At 36.0% G+C, this 19,963-nt stretch overlaps 1 protein-coding gene across 5 annotated transcripts in view; it reads right to left on the reverse strand.

The window, feature by feature from the left end:
- LOC124410190 (telomerase-binding protein EST1A-like) overlaps positions 1-16,380 on the reverse strand; it is a 224,985-nt gene extending 208,605 nt beyond the window's left edge. For 3 of the 5 annotated variants that reach the window (XR_006929578.1, XM_046888362.1, XM_046888360.1), the window contains exons 1-16: positions 16,332-16,380; positions 14,003-14,450; positions 13,029-13,323; positions 12,643-12,939; positions 11,770-12,020; positions 10,522-10,734; positions 10,278-10,413; positions 9,961-10,145; positions 9,597-9,821; positions 9,124-9,498; positions 8,852-9,016; positions 8,201-8,725; positions 7,568-7,646; positions 7,369-7,479; positions 7,261-7,272; positions 30-254 (exon numbers count right to left, since the gene is read on the reverse strand). Coding sequence is in view for 4 of the 5 variants with exons in the window: in XM_046888362.1 (XP_046744318.1) it covers positions 30-254; positions 7,261-7,272; positions 7,369-7,479; positions 7,568-7,646; positions 8,201-8,725; positions 8,852-9,016; positions 9,124-9,498; positions 9,597-9,821; positions 9,961-10,145; positions 10,278-10,413; positions 10,522-10,734; positions 11,770-12,020; positions 12,643-12,939; positions 13,029-13,323; positions 14,003-14,450; positions 16,332-16,380 (3,591 nt within the window). In the remaining variant the exon portion in view is untranslated. The remainder of the gene's footprint in view (positions 1-29; positions 255-7,260; positions 7,273-7,368; positions 7,480-7,567; positions 7,647-8,200; positions 8,726-8,851; positions 9,017-9,123; positions 9,499-9,596; positions 9,822-9,960; positions 10,146-10,277; positions 10,414-10,521; positions 10,735-11,769; positions 12,021-12,642; positions 12,940-13,028; positions 13,324-14,002; positions 14,451-16,331) is intronic. The other 2 variants (XM_046888363.1, XM_046888364.1) reach the window with 2 other exon arrangements.
- Positions 16,381-19,963: the final 3,583 nt, after the last annotated feature.

The raw sequence follows: 19,963 nt of genomic DNA on the forward strand, positions 1-19,963 counted from the left end.
CAACCCATACTAGTGCAAAATATTCTTACTTCGACACTGGTCAACTGGGAAAGTTCCTCAGGGTCACTGTGAGCTAGTCTTGCTTCACTTGCCGCAGCCGCAGTTGTTGTTCGCGTGACCCTCCTGCCCCCAGGATGAATCCAAATTTCTCGCCTCAATCCTCCGCCTCCTCCGCCAGCCCCTTCTTTTTCTTTCATGCGAGCTCGTTCCTTCCATTCTCTTTCTTCCTTACGCTTTCGTTCCGTAGACTCATACTGTATCAATTATAACAGACAATAAATACACAACGTATTTTTCATGAAAGTCAAATGCTAAGCGCGAATCCTGGATTCGAGAGGAAATAAAGGATTGAGCCAATGAAAATTTATAATGTTTTTAGCAGGATTCTAAAAAAGATCTATATTCATGCATGAAAATTGTCATGGAGACATGTGGGGCATTCCACACCAACTCGACCACTGTCCAATTCTCACCATTTATGATTTGACTCAAAAAATTTTTTGCAATTGTACCAATTCCAAAACAGTACCCTGAATATTTCTCAAATTTTTTTGAGTCAATTTTTTCAAGTTACAATTTTTGAAAACGAATATATCTTTCTTCAAAATTAAAAAACTAGAAAAATACTGAAAAATCTTGCTTCAGATGTCGAAATTCTTAAGCCTAGACACAGATTAGGCCGGAGTTGGCTTTTACTCTCTTTTGAGTTGTTCAAAGAATACAAATTGAAAAAAAAGCAATTTTAAGTCTTTCGTGGGCTGCTGCTCAAAATTTTTTATACACCACATAGGATTTTGGCGAAATTTTTCAGGTTTTACCAATAAAATATTTTTTCTACATAAAAAATTGCAAATGTTTAATTAGTTTTAATTTTTCAATCTAATTTGTTACCTATGAAAATGTTTGAGCAGCCTCCCATAGTAAACTGACACTTCCCTCAATTTTTTTGAAATTCTAAAAAAATAAAAATGGAACACTCTGAGTCTAGGCTTAAAAATTTTAATATCCGACACAAGGTTTTTGAGAATTTTTTCAAATTTTTAAATTACAGCCAAAGATATATTGGTTTTCAAAAATCATAAATGCAACAAATTTACTCAAAAAATCTGAAAAAATTCAGGGTACTGTTTCGAAGTTGGAACAATTGCATAAAATTTTTGGAACAAAATCAAAAATGGTGAGTGTCAGACGTTAGTCGAGTTGACGTGGAATGTCCGATGTATATTTGTTTGACATTATGGGTAAACACTGAATTTCGTATGCTAGTATTTCTTTGAATTCCGTTCAATTGACGAAGCTTCCAGATAATACGTCAAATTTCATATTGGTTTAAATCCCCACATCCGCTCAACAGTCACCAGTGCCACTTTCGTTACTCTTGACTACTCTATTCGTGCTGCAGAAGTCGAAAGTACTGCATGGATAGTTTAGCATATCAGAGAAAAGCAGGGTTCAAAGCTGGTAGTCGATTACTTGTCTCAAAACAGTGTAGTGAAAAAGTTATAATCTCAATGGACATTCTGATGGTAAAAATTAAGTTGCTGTAATTTAAACTTTGCTACTAATTTACTGGTACGCTCAAAGAGGCTATAAAGTATCTCATTTAGTATATTAGGGCAAGTCATGCATATGACTGATTGTGAGCATTATTGTTCTAAACAGAAGAAGACCGGTTCTACGCGGATCTGTCCTATAGTGAACAGTTCTACAAGTTCGTTCTTACAAGAGGCGGTTCTATAAGTTTGTTTCTCCCGGTTCGCTTCCACGAGTTCGTTCCTACATGCAGTAGTCCTACAAGCTTGTTGCTACAAGTGGCAATCCTAAAAGTTTGTTTCTACAAATTCCTTTCTCCAGATTCGTTTCGAACAAGGAGGATCGATTCTACAGAAATCAGTTCTACATGGTAAATATTTTACGCAATATGTTTTGCAGACTCATTTCTACAAATATATTTTTCTTACAGCAAGGAATTTGAGATTCACATCAGAAATGATCATGCATGACTCATTCTACAGGAGAATTCTTCTACAGAATAGTTTTCTAGTTTCACACATTCAAACACAATACCCATTCGAAATGTACGAAATTGACGATTAAATGTATGATTTTTACGATTCAATGATTGCTCTGAATGTGCGTTGTGTCAAACACAATTTATAGGAACATATTCAGTAGAACAATTTTGCTGTAGAACTGATTTCTGTATAATCCGTCCTCCTCCTTTGAAACGAATTTGGAGAAACGAACTTGTAGAGCCGCAATTTGTAGAAATGAACTTGTAGGACCGCCGCTTGTAGAAACGAACCTTCGTGAACGAATCTGGTGTTCAAATTTTTGGGAACTCCAGCGATTTAAAATTGAATGTAAGTTTCCGAAACTCATTTACGATAAAATGATATTCAATCTTTTAGACAAACGACACAGTCAAACCATTCTCATTATAAAATTTATACCCAATACAAAACTTGTACGAAGCACACCACATGATTGTGAACAAAAAGCTGACTTCAGTGATCATTTTACGGGATTATTACCTGAATCAACTCTAAAAGTTGGGAATTCACTGATGGATGTACAATGGCTAATAACTAAAGAAAATGTAATATGATGTATGAAACAAGGGAGGTATTCTGGATGCAGAAAATGTTTCACTTGGAAATAAGTGATAAACAAATTCCTACAAAACATGGAAGACTTAATCCGTTTTACATTGTAAAGAAAAATACGATCTCTGACCACTAGCAACTTGCAAGGGCCTGAATGAAGTGCTGCGTTGGTTTTTATCAACCAAAAAACTAAAATTTTCATGTGAAAAACGAATATTTATTTCTGGTACACTATAAGGAACAGGTCACCAACTTGATCAGATCCAATATCTGCAGTTTACTATCCAGACTCAGTGCGATCTACCAATCTCGAATCTTTACCACACACGGAGGAAAACGATTATTTGAGTCGAGTGATATTCCTTTGATTCAACTAAATGTTATAGTTAAATGCGAGGAACAAAATACTTACTTAATTCAACAAAATACTTTTGTCGGACGAAATACTTGTGACAACTTGATATACAATTGCATCAAGCTTTCAAATGATCATGCTATCAATTTATTCAAGATAACACGGTGTGAGTTCCTTGCAATAATGTGAAGTTTGTCTAAAAACAATGTGTTATTGGAATGCCTAAAAATTTTATAGAGCGCACCTCAATCGTTTTATTTTAAAAACATGAAATTGTTCTATCAAAACACATGAAGCTTGTTCCTATTCATGTTTTGTCGAATCAAGAGTTCAATGATTGAAGTACGTAGTGAAATTTATTACCCCGAAGATCTTTCGTCGAATAATTCAATCATTTATAATTCTGTTGGCTCAAAATTGCGTAGGATTACCTCGATATTAAGCGGGCAAAACCTGAAAACTTATTGTTGAATATGTATTGTAGAAATAAGAATTGACTATGTGTCAATAGCTTTTGTTTATTTGTCGTCAATATCAATTTGAACTTAGAACTTGGTATTATACTCTCTTCGTATGTTTGATGACGTTTTCATCTTAAGTTCTCCATATCTAACTTCTAGATCGACTACCCGGTTTTAGAACCATCTCTGAAGCTACTTCCATAGCGAGAAAGTTCACCGCCTATTGGCCATTTATAGTGCTAGTATACCGATGTTTACGATGAATATATTCTCTACTTGTTTCAAAGCATGTGGTGTTTTTTAACCTCGTAAAAAAATTAGTGCAACTGATTAGACCAATTACGCCAAACAGGTTTCGGTTAAATCAACAAAGTATGGCATTGATCGAAGTATATTTTTTTTACTGTATTCACGTACCTATTTTATTTAAAGTACCCAATTGTTTCTGGCAACGAACATGCGACATGGAGGAACAATACATACACTTCAAATGAATTGATATTTAGTTGACTGAATTTCGGAACGACATCAAAACGTTCACTCGAATCAATACTTCACTCGATCGTAACAAGAAAGGCTTTTGTTGAATCAAAGAATTCGCTTGACTAAATCATTTTGACAAACTAACTAAATCAAAATTGTTTATTTGAAGTCATAGTATTTGCGTTACACAAGGCATACTGGATTGAAGTGAATGGACTCCAATAAAATCTATTTTGTTGGTTCAAGAATTCCTTTCTCTCCGGGGAAAATTGAATGAAATATTTTTTGACAGTCGTGTATTTCTCTTTGCCTTTTCGCGATCAACTGACCTAACAGGTACGTTTGACAGGTTGGCCATCCCTGGTATTAAGTATCTAGGCTTATACCTCGATTTAGACTTATATGTCGATTCCAAAACAACGACGAAGCTAGCACTTTCTAATACCAAATATCTCACAAGAGTGAAGTATCAAAAATTGCGAACTGAAAAGATATTCCTGGTAAAGAAGGGCCAAATGCCCCTGTTGCGGAATTTACAAATTATGTGTTCGAAATGTTTCTTTGGTCATAAAAACGCGTACCCAGCGGTTCATACTCAGTAACCCCCTCCACCCTCTCTGGGGGGTAAAAAAAATGATATTTTATGCATTCGATTTTTTATCTCAAAACTCGATTCACGGATCTTTATGAAAAAAATTATGGGTATCCATTACGAAAAGACCTCTAATATAAATTAATTTGGGTGCAAGGGACCACTCCCAAGGTTCCAAAAAAAAATCATAATAGTTAAAAATCGTTATATTTCGAAAGCTAATCCATGTAACTAAAACTTTTTTTTTGTCGATTCGCTGCCTTAAGTGTATATTACCTTCACAAATTACTTCAGACTTTTGTGTGTAGTACACCACGTCAAAAATGAAAATTTTCGCACTTGTTTGCGAGTCTTTCACTATTTTCGACCATTTCTTGAGGAAAAGTTGTCTGAATAACTATAGCATATCGAGAATTGCGTTCTAAATATCACTATACCTAATATTCAGCCTCGCCATCCTGTATACGAGGGCTTTGAGTTGATGAAATGCCGCATTTCAGGGCTAAAAATAAGTCATAACAATTTTTTATTTTGATTTTTGTTTTTTTTTTCACACTAAAAAGTCAATGTCAGATCTTCTGTATAAAATACAATACTGGCGATAATTATGATAATGTACGAGATTGAAAGTGGGTTTTATTCTTGTACGAAAATCGTTGTGATTGCATATCATTACTGAATGTTACTAATGGCAATTCGCCATCACTATTTTAAACATATGTATATGTGGAAGAAATTATTTCATGCTCTTGTCCCTAACTCTGCAAATACTTTTTGCCACAGAAGATTCAAATTGGAGTTGATATCTTTTTCTTATCACTCTCTTCAACAGCAATGGGATAAACATTTTCCACGTCAAATAATTTCATTACCATTTTCGCAGATCGAATTATTTTTCATAAATACCGGCCGTAGGACAGGTGGTATACAAGAGCAGCTACATGCAAAAAATATCCAATTGTTCGCAGACCACTTGTACAGCTGCAACAGTACCCTTTGATATACATAACACCTGAACGTTTTTGATTGAAATACCTCGACTTTATTTTACATCTTATGATTCCAGGTTCTTGCTTTAGATAATTCAATAAAAGCGAATGATCTACTCCCAGCATTTCTCCTAGGTAGGATATAGCCTGGGAAAATTGATAGGTTCCACTGACGAGGACAAGATATCATCTCCACAGTAAACGTTTAGCTGCAAGTAATATGTACAGAGTTATGGATAAGAGCATAATACAATTTCTTTCTTACATTTGTCCAAAATAGTGATTGCCAATTACCATTAGTAACATATTCTGTAATGATATGCAGCCACGAACGACTTTTGTATAAGAAGAAAACCTTCTCTCAATCCCATATATTATCATCATAATTATCAAGAGTATTATATTTTATTCAGAAAATCTAACTTTGACTTGTGGATAAACTAAAAAACTGAAAATAAAAAATTGTTACAACCTATTTTTTTATTCCTGAAATGCAACATTTCATCAACTCAAAGCTCTCGTATAGGGGGCGTGAAGTTGAATTTTAGGTATAGTAATATTTAAAAGGTAAATATCGACATTCTATAGCTATTCAGACAACTTTTTCTTAAGACCTGGTCAAAATAGTGAAAGAATCAGAAAAAGGTGCAAAAGTCGTCATTTTCGACGTAGCGCATGATTCAGAAAGAACTGAAATAATTCGTATGAGTAATATACAGCGAAAAGCAACGAAATGACAAAAAAAAAGGTTTTGGTACGTGGATTAGCTTTCGAAATATAACAATTTTCAACTTTTGTGAATTTCGTTCGGAATCTTGGGATTAGCCCCTTACACCGAAATTAATTTACGTAAGAGGAATTTTGGTAATGCATACACATTATTTTTTTCACAAGGATCAGTAATTTGAGTCACTTGTCATTTTTGTCATTTTTGTACCCCCTGGAGAGAGTGGAGAGGGTAATTGAGTTATGAACCGCTAGGCATATGTTTTTATGACCTAAGAAACATTTCTGAACGGATAGTTTAAAAATCCCAAAGAAGGGGCATTTGGCCCCTCTTAATCAGGGATACCATATTGTAAATTGCATACCTTCTGGTCACACGGTTACCACTAATCCATATTGAAACTACCACATCCCCACATATATATGTATACTATACACGATATGAACTGTATAAATAAAAAAATGCATGCCACTTGTACTAGCAAGTACGTGGTTTATAGATTAAGAAACGATACATCTAGGACTAGCGTCTTAAAATATTTGCAAAGCCAATGTATTATCGTTAAAAAAGACATCAAGCGCGGAATAGTACCAGTATATAATGGAATCTGAGGGGGTAATTACGACATTAAAATTTTCGTAAGCTGAATAACATTTAGTACGTATTTTTATTATTTCAAAATAATCATTCGCAAATGATCATAAGAGTTGCCAAAAACGAAACAACTAACTCAGTGGATCGAAGTGATCAGTAATTATAGTTGGAAATAAAGAATTCACCGTCTGCAACAATAGATATGAAAAGTTGGAAATAAAGAATTCACCATCTGCAACAATAGATATGAAAAGCTGTAACTAGATGGGAGATCGCAAATACGTGTTCCCAAGGAGTCAAATAAAATGGTTTATAAAACTAAGTAGACGAATATAACTAATGCGATATGATAAGTTGGTTTAGAATGCATAATGAAATAAGCATCTGCCACATTAACAAAAGGTAAATAAAATTACGGGAATCACTTCACACCAAGTATTTAATTTTACTTACATAATGTAGATACTGGGAGCAAAAAAAAACAGAAATTCGTTTGTTAATAATAGCATTATATATGGAGATTCGAACAAATATCGTTACATGATCATCAGATTTACTCACCTTTTTTCTATTTTCATCAAAAAGTGCTATCAGACTTTCCCTGGCAGAGTGAAATGGATTGGATGCCATCAGTGACCGCATGTAAAAGTAAACGGCGTCTAATTTTCGTCTCTGTAACACAAAATACATCGAGCAAATATGTATAACGACTATGGTATGAAATTATCAAATCTCGAAAATTAAAAAATATTATACTTACAGCACAATATGCCAAAACTGCTAATTGGTTGTATGGCCGCCCATTTTTAGGATTAATCTGCTGAGCCTTGACGTACCAGCTGCGGAATACAATTATGAACTTTCTTAACTTTTTCGCTTGAATATAAACAGCTATTCACTGTGAACTTTTGCATGTATAGGTACATTAATAGGTACTCAGAACACATCGTAAAATATAAATTCATTGATTCTGTTCAGTGATTTCGCTTTTGGAATACAATTTTATAGTTGCATAAACCAATATTTACACATATATTCAAATTAGAAGTATCTATTAATCACATTTTAATTCAGAGGAGAGTTACCTTAGAATTGATTTTAATGTACCGTATTGTTTAGAATATAAGCCGAGGTGTTTTGTCGTTGACAGCACACACTAAAATCATCCTCGTCTTATACGTGGACCTATCTTCTGTGCGGGTAACTAAGAAAAATACTTTAAAATACTGTCTCACAATTTGGGGTCGTCTTATATGCTATACCGGTTTATACTCGGAACAATACGGCAAATACAAAATATTATGTGACATCATATTATGGGAGTACAGTGATCACAAATAAGTTGCAAGGTGTCAGAAATAAGAAAGATCACTTTACAACTGAGAATACTTACTGCCTTGACTTTCCGTAGTTGGTGGTTTCATTAACCTGTTCTTTGTATCTAGCCAAATCTCCAAGATATAGAAATATCTTCTGTGCACTGACCAAAGCCAAGCCAACAGGTCCGAGTCCTTTGGGTAACGATGGAGATACCAGAAACGTGTCCAATTTAAAGTTGTAACTACTTTCAAGGACAGTCAGAAGATTTTCTAAATATACCGTTCCCTCGTCAATGATATCTATCATTATTTTCTTATAATGATCACGTCCTTCCGAGTTCTCTTTAGGTATACCCTTCCGTAACATTTCAATCATATTGTGAAATAATATCTTCCAAAAGTGTTGCTCCACATTTTCAGCTTGACAAAACTTGATATCTGTTTTCAATAGCATCTGTAAACTGTCTTGTAAGAACCGCCGAATATAAGAAAGCCTCTCCCAGCTAGCCGGAAAACCACCTGAACCTAAAATCCACTGTAGCTCCAAATCTGCCCGGCCTATGTCCAAAAGTAAATAAGGATTCTTGGCTGATCGGAAACTGCAATTGAAGCATAAATCAAAAAATTACATCAGAGAGATGTAAGTGCAAAACATGGAGCACAAATATATTATTGTTTTTTGAAGATTAAAGTTTTGAATAAACAAAAACTCATTTACAATGTACCTTTCTGAATTAGGATTATACCACGGTGGTCGCATATTACCGAACTCGTCAGTAACGTAGAGTGGCATACTATCCGATTGAGGTGCTTCAAAACTGTGACCTGGACTTGCAAGATGAGATTGGAAAACAGGTGCACCAGAGGACTGACTTTGAGCTTCATTTTCCCTGTTAATGAAAAAGGAAAGAGTGACTGAGACTCACAAAATTTAGTGCGACTTATCACAGAACAATAAAAATTAATGCATTCAGATTACTCAAGACTGAATCGTTACCTAGCCAAAGCAGCTCTACTTCCAGGTGACGTAATGATGATTGGTTTGTTGGGATTATTAGGGTCGAAGAGAGTTCTCTGTTGCTGAGATGAATTTTGTCTCGCTGGGGTGACACTGGGTGGCGAATGGCTGGTTTCAGGTAAAAATAGAACACCAGGTGGCTGAGCATTGTTATAACTTGGTTGAGAATTACTTTGTTGCAACACAGAATTAGGTGGTGAATTTGACAGTGGAACAGAATGAGGAGATTGTTGACGAGTGTGAGTAGTCAGTGAAGATGGAGTGCGCCGACCCTCATCTGAATCACATATCGAAGGCTTTCTTCCCGCCCTCCAGTTTTCATCTGTATGCGAGTCCTGACCTCTGGAGAGAAAGCTAATACTCAAAAGTTTTAATCAAGTTGCCAACTAAGGGACAAAACCAAACAGCTTTTAGTGCTAGTTACAGTATTCCGTAGTGGAATTTCTAATTACCTGGTTCTGTGAAAATCATCAGGATTCCGGCTACTGCCTCTGAAATTTCTTTCTTTACTTGTTTCACGACTCCTTTGGGCATTGTTACTCTGAGTATGATCCCTGTTATACCGCCTGCTGGCACCAGCGGCCTTCTGATTGCTATTATAATTGTCATGATCTCTATTCTGTTGGTTCTTATCACGTTCTCGACTATTTTCTTTTACTTTATCCCTGCTTAAACTCCTATGAACAGAAGCAAGAAAACGCGTGAATTAATGATACAATTTACACATTTTTTACTTCCAATTATTCTCTATTAATACCTATCCGATTGGTTGAAGTGTGAAATTTTCAGTTCTCACAAAGTATCGAAACACTTTACCTGTCACCAGTGTGTGCTCTTCCGCGTCTCTTTTTCTTCGTTCGATTCCTTCCTTTAGATGCCTCAGCAGGTGGTTGACTACCAGTTACCCCACTCGTATTATCACGAAGACTAATCATCGAAGAGCTACGACACAGCTGTTCAGCCTCAAGTTTCTCAGTTAATTCTACTTCTTCACTCCAATCCTACGAAAATAAAATCTACAGTTAATGATTTTTTTATATACTGTGAAATTGGTAATGAGACCATCATTTCTGAAAGAAATCTGTACATTTGTTAATTGATGAAATTTCATTTTCATTTCTCATTTAACTAACCAACGTATGTTCCGAAGACATATCTGGCAATGGACTGAATGGTTCGCTTTTAGATGGACTAAGATTCAGCATTTGTTTGTGATCCAATCTTTCCTGCATGGAGCTTGAAGGTTCGCTCGAGTTGTTGCCACGTCGTCTACAAAAAAAAAGATTAGCTAATTAGAAATCAGCTGTGAATGCAATCAAGGTATACAAGGGAATGAACAAATTTAATTAAATTGATTAAACATAATATTGCTATTACGTCTGATAGGTATGCTGCTGCGACGTGGTAGGAGAAGATGCCCCTTTCCTCTGTCTTTGATAGTTAGGAGGTGAGTTACGTCTGTTCCTGTTTGGTATTGACGTTGCTGGTGAAATTGCTGGAGGTGGAGGAGGCATCGTGAAGCTATCCATGCGGCTCAAACTCTCTACGCTCGTGTACATTGTACTATTACTACCTCGACGATCATAGGATCTGAGAAAAAAAAATTCAGCTTTGATAAAATTCACCCTATTATAATGTAAGAACATAGTTGTGACATCTTTGAGTAATTTTGTTCTCCAAGATCGAAGCTGAATTAAATTCAGTACTTTGAATTATTTTTATCACCAGATTCACATGACACAGCACTACTTCATGTTATGCAAAGTGACACTCGCGTACTAAAAAGCTTGCATCGAATAAGCATGCAAGATTTCATCAAACTTCCTACTTTCAAAAATGAAAATAACTGTTGTGATTACATTAAATTTTTGACTAAATTTTAGTTACTTATGTTCGATAAGTAATGTTTGGAAAGGTTCAAAGTGAACATCCAAAAGTATTAAAATATTTTCGCTCTCTTATAGAGTGTCTATCAGCTAAGCCTCATAAGTTGATTGTTCAAAAGATAGTAAGAACAGGCTAAAAAACGAGATTATGAAATGAAATAAATGTAGAAACCAATAAAAGAAGTATTGCTAAACATTCTTCAAATGAATTCCCGAGTGACTCAAAAATTGGACTGAATGTTTCCATACGATAACAAGCCGGAAAAACAGTTTGTTCGCGATACTTTTTATCATTATGAAAAGGAATAAGTCTGACGGTCTGTACGATAAACTTCCGTGATGACCGCGAAAACGGTCGGAAATGAAAAAATTTGGTAAAAAACAGAACATGGCAGTTTTTCATGGCCATCATTTGATTGTAAAGTCCTGTAGGTTTTAAATTTTTTCATTGAGCCGTTTCCGAGATGATCGCGGGAGTTTATTGGCAAATCAGTAAATCGACAGACCGACAGACCGACAGATTGCTATCCAGACAGACAGTTTTCTAAAAATCTGTTTTCTGGATTCTGGAGGTTCAAAAACGTAAAGATTTGTCGAAATTAGTAAAAGTGATTTTCTACTGAAAGCAATACTTTTCTTACGGAGAAGTAAAAACGGAGGACCTAGATATTTTGTGTTTTATATTCATGGTCTATTTTAAAGTCAGAGATAAAAATTAATAATATTTTAATTTAGCTACCGGTTCATATAATCTAGATTAGGAGTCTGAGGTCTCGTATTAGGCGCTGAAAGCTGCTCAGGCGTAACAGATCTAAACATCAGAGACTGAGCTTCCATTTCATCCAGTCTGAGTCTTCCCCGACCACGGCTGCGGGCAGGAATAGTGTTTGCCCAGTTCTGCTGAGCTGGCAAAGGTCCGGACGGTCTCAAATGCTGCATCGTTTGAGAATGTTGCATCGCCGATGAATAATTATTGTAACCAGAGGTACCCTAATGAGAGTTGAGAAACAAATTGTTGGTACAGAAATTACAAGGGCTATACCATTATTCATGGACTTTGATTAGTCGTTTTACTAATTAGGTATCCACGATTAATCTATCAATCAGAAATACTGATAACAATGAATCAGAAATACCGATAATTTATTAGTTGGAAAACCGATTTATCACAATTTCTGATTAATTCAACCATCCTGGAGATTAAAAAGAAAATTTCTACGGAACTGGCTAGAATATAAAAGATTAAAAGTCTAATTAGGACACTTTTCCAAAAACACACACATTTCAAGTTTAATTTGAACTCTGCGAGTAGGCCTAAAGAGATGGTTGAAGTCGTAGATGAAACTCACATCATCGAAAAAATAAAACAGGTTTTCTTTGTCAACTAACATAGTAACAATGGTCTAGCAAAGAAACTTTAAATGATGTAAAAAGTAAATGGTAAATGCAAATATTCAAAGTCAATTTTAAGCTGATTAAAAATTACAAAATTTCCACAACCTTCGGTCAGCAAGAGAACAAAATGAACTGAACAAAAAAATTCAAGTCACACTTGAAATTCTATACAAATTATAATTACTTCTTTGCTATCCGGAAGTTACTGAAAAATTACCTGATAAGTAACTGTGCTTCCATCCCACTGTGTATCCTCTGAAGTAGTGCCGATATAGCTATTTTGTGTTGAAAGTAATCCGTTCTTGTCAAGTAATTTTCTTTGCAATCTTGGAGGGAGATGATCAAAGTTTTTCAAGTTTCTATGCATTGAATTGTCCTTTATACTACCGCGCCTTCCTGAGGGTGGCTTCCCCTGAAACTTTTCTGGATAACCAACTGGTTCAACGCTTCTAGTGTCTCGAGTTCGATTAGTGTCGCCTGTCGTGTTTGGTGAATCAATAAGAGGCTCTGAACCCTGAAAAATTGAATGGCTGTTAGTCATTTGACGTCACGAGACCTTATTCAAACTCTAAACGTTGTCTACAGTTCAGCTTTCTAACTAACTTGTCTAATCTCTCGGTGGTTGTCCCTTTTATTTCCATAACTCCTCCCTGAAGATGGTGAGTCTGGTCTCCAACGTTCTTCACAGTCACTTGGGTTCCGGTTTCGCCGACTTCCTCCACCACGTTTTCCATGTTCTTCCCTACCTCCACCACGATTATTTCCACCACCACCATGAGCTCCCACGAGATTGCGATGACTCTCATTTCGATGGCTGTGATTGGAATGGGTATCCCAATCTCTGCTGTTTTCTCTTTCTCTCTCTCGTTCTCTATCCCATCCACCAAGCACTGGAGATCTGTACAGAAAAGTGTGAAAACCATTTTTTTTTAATCTTTACAATATGTATCAAATACAATGTGAATAATGCAAATCAGCATAAAGCATATGAGGAAAATAAACTCAAGTAAAAAATCCTAAATTTAGAAATAATAAAATTTGTAGCAAATAACGTTGCCAGTTCAGAATAGTTTAAAAATTAAATTAAAAAGAAGCTTGAAAGTAATCATGAAACTGATTATTTTCTAAAATATTTTGCTAGTTATTCTGATTTTAGTATGTTTCATCTTTGGTTGTCATTGCAAAACAGGTGATAAATGTGAGTAATAGGATAATACTGAAGAAGAGACACGAACGTCTTATGGAAAGGCCCAGAGCAATGGAGACTACTTTTACACCTGAGCATGAATACAATATCATTCATGTACCTATGTTTTGAAAATAATCTAATCTTTTGAACAAATAGATCACCATTTCCACGTAGCTACAACAAACTTAATTGTGGAATTTTTTAATGAATTGTCAAAAGCGTCGATCAGATTTTGTCTTGAATCTTCAACAAACATTGACCCAGTTTTTTTGACACTGAGGTTATGTTTAATTGCATTCAACAAAACACAAATAACGTAATCCAGTAGCAGAACATTTTTTTCATCTATTAGAGACGCAGCAGTAATTATCATGTTCAATATTTTTACCTATTAGCCACTTCGCGCCCAGCCAATGACTCCTTAACCTTTTTTGGCACATAAAGAGGTTGTTCTGGTTTTTTATTCTTCTTTTTTGGATCGCCCCCAACCTGATTATTCCTAGATGATGCTTGAATCTGGTCGTTGCTATTATTTCTGTAGTTCAGTCGCATATCAGTCAATTTATCAGAATTACTTTCAATTCGAGATGAAAGTGAATTGTCCTGTGGTAGAAAAGAACTGTTGAACTGGTGTTGCTTCTCACGGCTTTGAAAGAAAGATGACTTGGGCTTTTCCTGGAGGTTGTTCTCACTGTCAAAATTGTCAGAGCTTGACCCTGATTTACGTAATGGGCCGCATCCTGGCCTATATAAGGGCTGAGGAGGAGCCCGGCTTGCACCACCGCGCATTTCCACTGTTGATCTATTCTTTCCCAATTTAAAATCCGCCATATTATCTGAAATTGAGAATTTCATATTTTGTATTTTCGTATTCATACATATTGATTACACAAATAAGGCAATTCGAGATATTGACAAGTATGGATAGTAAGCAATCGATGAAATCTTTAGTACTTCTTATCAATAACCTGATTACATAAAATTATTAGTATGTCAATACTTCGCAAAATGATATGAAATACCTAAAGCTTTGCTATTTTCAGAACAAATTTACATTAAAGAGTTAAATTTATGAAAAAGTATACAAGTTTTGAATTAAACCATTCAAAGTATACTTAAACTGCACCACAAATAAAAGGTGATTTTGAAATAGATACTACACTTTTTCTATAATTTCAGTGACAGTTTTATAATTATTTAGTGTTGAAGGATTACTTGTGTATGCATTTCCTGTGTATAACCTTATTTCTTGAAGGAGTTTATTCGCCATTTGTGATCTCAGGTAAAAAGCACTTTTACCTGGCTATATTCATGAAAAATATGGAAAAATAATTCATCTCTTACATAAATGTGAACTGATTTGTCAATGATTGAGTCTGTATTTACAATTTTTCAATTACTGCAAGCAAACTGGTAATGAAGATTGAAGTATTTCTTTGACCTTGCCATACACATTATCGAGGATATTATGTTGAGGTTAATAGCATAGGCTTATTTTTCTAGAATGACTAAAGGTAACACAACTGTGTGATAAGTGGAAAAAAGGACAGAAATGAAAGTGTTTTATCCTTAAAAAAGCTGAAAGTTATCGGCAATGTGCCAAACAAACAATAAATAAGACTGCAATCAGCTAACTTTGTTCCACCATGTACAGCCAGCTTCAGAATACTCGATCATTTTCAGGTTGTTATGTGTATGTCGTGAAATCAGCAGTAATGTTCAACATGCAATTATTGACAGTTTCGATAATCTAGCATCAACAGATTGCGAGAATTCTGAATCCCAAAAAATAAAGAATGCAATTAAGGACGCAATGAAGGATTAAATGTAAAAAAAAAAAGTGAATGTAAAATACAAAGCTGACGAGAGAAATGTAGAAAATTTAATGGGAGTATTTTTTACACACACACTCACATAAAAAAAGCGTCACTTAGCACAGGTTTAAGTGTGACAAATATATAACATCAAGTTCCATTGACTACAAGCAATTACTAACCTCATGCAATCTGTGAATGAAAAGTGAAAGGTTTACCTCAAGTACATAGAATGTGATACAGGGTACGTGATATAGACACTAAATGCTATGATTAGAAACTGGACTGTGTAGAAAAATAAAAGCAAAAACAACATTGCGAAAAATACGTTTACGTTTTGATGTAATTTTTCGATCAAGTGAATTGAGTGCAAAACAAAGTGTTTGACATGAAATAATTTATTCCCCGAGTTAAAGCATCAGCTGAAATTCTATGCATGCAATCAGAAATAACCATGAGCAATAACTGTTGCGATGGATGAAATCGAAGGGGAATAGAACAATAAAACTAAGATATTATCCGTGTTGACATGTACTCACGGCGACAATACTACATACACGATAGACAGAAAATAGTTATGTAATGAATCGGATATCGGAAAAAGAATCAGAATTGTCGTAGATGTTTGTTTGAACTCCCTAGAAGAACTATTTTTTATCAACGAAGGTCACGTATTTTGGGAAACAATCCCTGAAACTAGCGGTTTTCGTAGCAAATTTCTAGGTTAGCTTGTTTTGTTAGGTTAGCTTTACATTGACCACGATGAATATATACGTTATTCATTCTATTGCTACGTCAAAATATTAGCTACCGTATGTAATCTTGAAGAGTGAATAATGTTGGCTTGAGTACAACGACACAGCGATGCATCATCCATTTTTTTGTAAATCTTGTTTAAATTACCTTGTGAAATTCTTCCCCACTTTCTGCGTCCTTTGTCGTTGTTCGCCATATTGGATATTGTGCACTTCTAATGATAGAGTTTTTCACTAGCTGCACTTGGTGCAACTGGTCCGCTTGGACTGCGATTTCCCTAGATTTCATTCATAAAGGACCATCTCTGTGTATAGAAACAATAATAAAAAGTGTCCGTGAAGTAGAGTACACACTGATCTCTAGTCTATAGTAGAGATCAGTGAGTACATGAATACATGTGTATGAAGTGGCGTTGCTACAGCAAAAGTCCCACAAAGCGCCAATCACATATAATCCGATAGAACCCTATGGAATATCCACAGTCTTTACATGCAAGTTAGGAAACTCCTATGGTGGGGGGAGTCTCACCTAGTGTGTGATCAGTCTCGAATTCACGATTTGGCGGCTAAGTTTGCTGCAATCTGGAAGTACGGTGCAGGGGAGACAGAAGTATGTATTCGTTATCTGTTTTACACGTGGTAGTACAGTGTAAGACAGAGAACAAATACCTACTTCCATCTCTCCGCACCGCACGTCTAGATCTCAGCAAGCTTAGCGATGAAATTGAGACTCCCCTCACAACTCAAAAATGCTGTTCCCAGACTTGTATGAAAACCCGTACGCCCGTATGTTGTACCGACTATTATCATTATATATCATTACTACCAACTTACCTAACCCTAAGTACGAGAATCTTGTAACCAGAAAGTATTGAACTACTACCTAACTATTTACAATATCCCTAGATGGAAGTGATGACTCAGGGTCACAGTCTTACATACAGGGTCGTGCAACGAAGGTAGTGGGGGTGGTTCATTTCACGGGCGGTTATTTATTTCACTTTGTGGCCGCCAGGACGGCGTTGTGATCGTAGGATGGATAATCAACGCGTGCGCAATACAGCGCCAACCTAATAATAATATTATTGTTGTTATTACAAGCAATAAATTTTTATGAATGAAAGTAGTTAATACAGTATGATGCACGCGCTGATTTTTGGTTATATGCTTCATTTCAAATACAATTTTGGTGGCACATTTTCATCCCTACCCTACGTCATCCCTAGATAGCAGTGCCGCGACATGGCTATTTCAAACACTTAAAACACGGACAACAAGAGAACCACGCCGCTCTGTAGAAAATTGGCTTCGTTGCAAGACCTGTATGTAAAACCGTGCTCAGGGTGCGATCCGAAATAGGCTGGCAAAGCTAAAGACTACCTAGAACAGAGGCAGAGCTACCGATTAACTTGGAAGCGTAAAAGAGATAAAAGATTGTTGACAACATTAGGAGCCAATGTCGGAACGCACCCAAAGACTATTATTTACAGCATTGAACATGTAACGTAGACAAATTCACGCAATTTGGATACAACCGGGAAAAGGAAATTTGTTGTAATTTATTTGAATAAAACTTTCCTTGCCTTTTATGAAGTACTCATTTTGTGACCGTTAAATCAATGCGATGAAGGAAATTAGTTTTGAATGAACACTGACTTGAACGGAATTCATTTGGAATGGAATATGTTTGGATTAAAGACAAAAATAGGAATAATAATTCTAGTACAATGGTATAAGATTTGTTTTAGTATCGGACAGAAAATCGTCGTTGGAATGTAAGTGCTAGAGGATTTTACGGCGAGGATCTACTGAGAACAAGTATCTATCGGAGATAAAAACCAAGAGAGCACATGAACGTTGAGTGCTCGTATTTATTCAGATCGGTAGCAGTAGGGGTGTCAATCCTTCTCCTCAAGCAATGCCCCACAACAACGTATCTCTCCCCCGTATTATAAGAATTACAACTAGGTCGGTATGCTATGCTATGGGACTTATTGTTGCCGGGTGCTAAGTTGGACTTTGGACTGTGCCCACAATTCTTGCCCCATACCACCACCCTCTTCTCCATAATCTAAGACTTAAGGTGCCGCTGACCTGACTTGAAAATATCAAATCGTGACGTCATAAATACGTGCAGCGCCTCTGAACGTTGAACGGTGAACTAAGGCCGCTGATTTCATTGGCTTGTTCTGTTAGATCCAACCAATGATGTCAGTTACAGATCGAAACATACTTCTTGTGGACCATAAACGGGCTGCTGTCACATAAAAAACGCGTATACGAATCGAGCCATGTTTACAAAAAAATAACTGATAGTATAAGTTTTCCCGGATAACGTGTGTGCTTTTGTACGTGTGAATCTCCCTGGCGAGGGTGAAAGAAATTGTGGAACAGTGCAATCAGTGAATATTCAACATGCGGTAGCTCCGATCGGCCATGTTTGTTGTCGCGTGATTTTATTCACTTCATCATTCTTTATTATAAACATTATCAGCGATTTGCCTGAGCAGTGACTGAGATTCACACGTACACTATTATTCAAGCTACGATTTAAAATATTTCCGAGTAAGATTCATACTCTCGTTATCGCAGGATTCGTATAGGCTTTTTCACCCAATTTCCCCGCTTCTGACGTCACGAAATATACATATGACACGCCAGGTCAGCGGGGCCTTAAAACTAGGTTGGTTTTCCTTTTTTATTATTTGAATTAGTGCGTGTTATGGGTATGAGCTTCATGTATATGTGTGTTGGTGCAACGCGCTAGTGTATCTGCATATGTGTGCTTTTAGGCGCGCGATCCCTTGGTAACAGTAATGAGGGAGTTCGAAGTTTTACACAACTTTACATGGGGTGGCATTCGGCCGCGTAATGCGCGTATGCTCGACATCGCCGTTCCCTAGTGTTGAATCCATGTGAGCTTTACCTACACTATTATATTGGTTCTGATCATATTCTACATGTCTTTATCGAACTACAATGATAGTTGATTCTAGAATATTATTCTGTTTCTGTTTAATCTCGGACTCCAAATACTAAGGCCGCGTTAATGTGGTTGGTTGCTTATTCTCAACGGGATTAGGCTTGTACAAATAGTATTTAGGTCTTAGGTGGTTATAATTTTCAGGATATGGTTGCACACATGTTTCGTGTGATTTCCTTTTGTGGTAGTATTATTCAGTCGAGATAGATGGGCTCATATGCGTTCAAGGATTGGTTTTGGTTTCCGGTCGCTAGATATGCGGTGTTGCCACGTATACAATTTATGTCGCCTTCTTGGGAATCTTATAAAGCTTTGTAAAGGTCTGCGAACATTACTTTACCATTAGTGACAACTAGCGGTAGCGCTGAAAAACAAAAACTGCAGCGTAAGCGTACTTCCCCCACCACTAGAGTCCCCAGACCTGTATGTAAGACCGTGGGTTGTCAGTTGTATGTCAACACTGAACTCGAAATCCATGTTAAACTGATATGTCCAACTGATATATTGATGAATGAAAACCCAAAATCAAAAGCAAAATAAAGCGGAAACAATGTATTTATACAAAAATGTAATCCAATTCTCAATCAGTTCTTAACAAGCAGTATCAATCTATATCTATACGAAAATGTAATCAACTTCTAAATCAATTTGTATATACATCATTTATTCTACATATCATGATACATTCGTGATTATCACCATTCATTTTATGATTTACACGATCATATTTACATATTGACATGATAACGTCTTATAAATCGATGAACGCCGGCTGACCCACGAAAAAGCATGACTCA

The sequence above is a fragment of the Diprion similis genome, chromosome 9 (assembly GCF_021155765.1).
Source record: "Diprion similis isolate iyDipSimi1 chromosome 9, iyDipSimi1.1, whole genome shotgun sequence".
Lineage (NCBI taxonomy): Eukaryota > Metazoa > Arthropoda > Insecta > Hymenoptera > Diprionidae > Diprion > Diprion similis.